The following is a 737-nucleotide window of genomic DNA, read 5'->3' on the forward strand; positions in this document are numbered from 1 at the left end:
TCAATGTCAATGTCTGGGCCTTCAAAGTCCACCTCTGGACCTTTGAGATCTCCTTTTATCTTTGGCAGATTAACATCGACATCCCCTTCAATCTTGGGCCCTTTTAGATTAAGATCAAAGTCTGGCATATCAACTTTTGGACCTTTCAAATTTAGTGAAGGCATTTTHATTTTAGGCATTTCAAATCCTCCCTTTGGTCCTTCAATATCAACTTCTGGACCTTTGATGTCTATTTCAGGTGATTTGATATCTCCTTTGATCTTTGGACCTGAAACATCCATGTCACCTTTGAKTTTGGGGCCTTTCAAGTTGAAATCCACATCTGGCATGGATATCTTTGGTCCAGATATGCTTGGCATGTTGAATTTGGGACCTTTCAGTTTGGCATTTGGTCCCTCAATATCAAGGTCTGCTCCTTCGATGTCAACATCTGGTGCTTTCACATTAATATCTGTCTTGGGGAGGTTGATATCAACATCTGGACCTTCCACTTTAGGTCCTTTAAAACCAAATGAGGGCATCTTGAATTTAGGCATCTTCAGACCACCTTTGTGACCCTCAATGTCAATGTCTGGGCATTCCATGTCCATTTCTGGACCTTTGAGATCTCCTTTAATCTTTGGTATTTTAGCATCCAGATCTCCTTCAACTTTAGGGCCTTTTAGATTAAGATCAAAGTCTGGCATATCAACTTTTGGACCTTTCAAATTTAATGAAGGCATTTTTATCTTAGGCAT

The 737-nt window shown here is 40.0% G+C and overlaps 1 protein-coding gene across 1 annotated transcript in view; it reads right to left on the minus strand.

The window, feature by feature from the left end:
• The window catches only part of ahnak (AHNAK nucleoprotein), a 22,746-nt gene that overhangs the window by 2,554 nt on the left and 19,455 nt on the right, over positions 1-737 (minus strand). The window contains exon 7 of the mRNA XM_017307026.1: positions 2-700. Coding sequence (XP_017162515.1) covers positions 2-700 — 699 coding nt within the window. The remainder of the gene's footprint in view (position 1; positions 701-737) is intronic.

This window comes from Poecilia reticulata, linkage group LG10 (genome assembly GCF_000633615.1).
Source record: "Poecilia reticulata strain Guanapo linkage group LG10, Guppy_female_1.0+MT, whole genome shotgun sequence".
Lineage (NCBI taxonomy): Eukaryota > Metazoa > Chordata > Actinopteri > Cyprinodontiformes > Poeciliidae > Poecilia > Poecilia reticulata.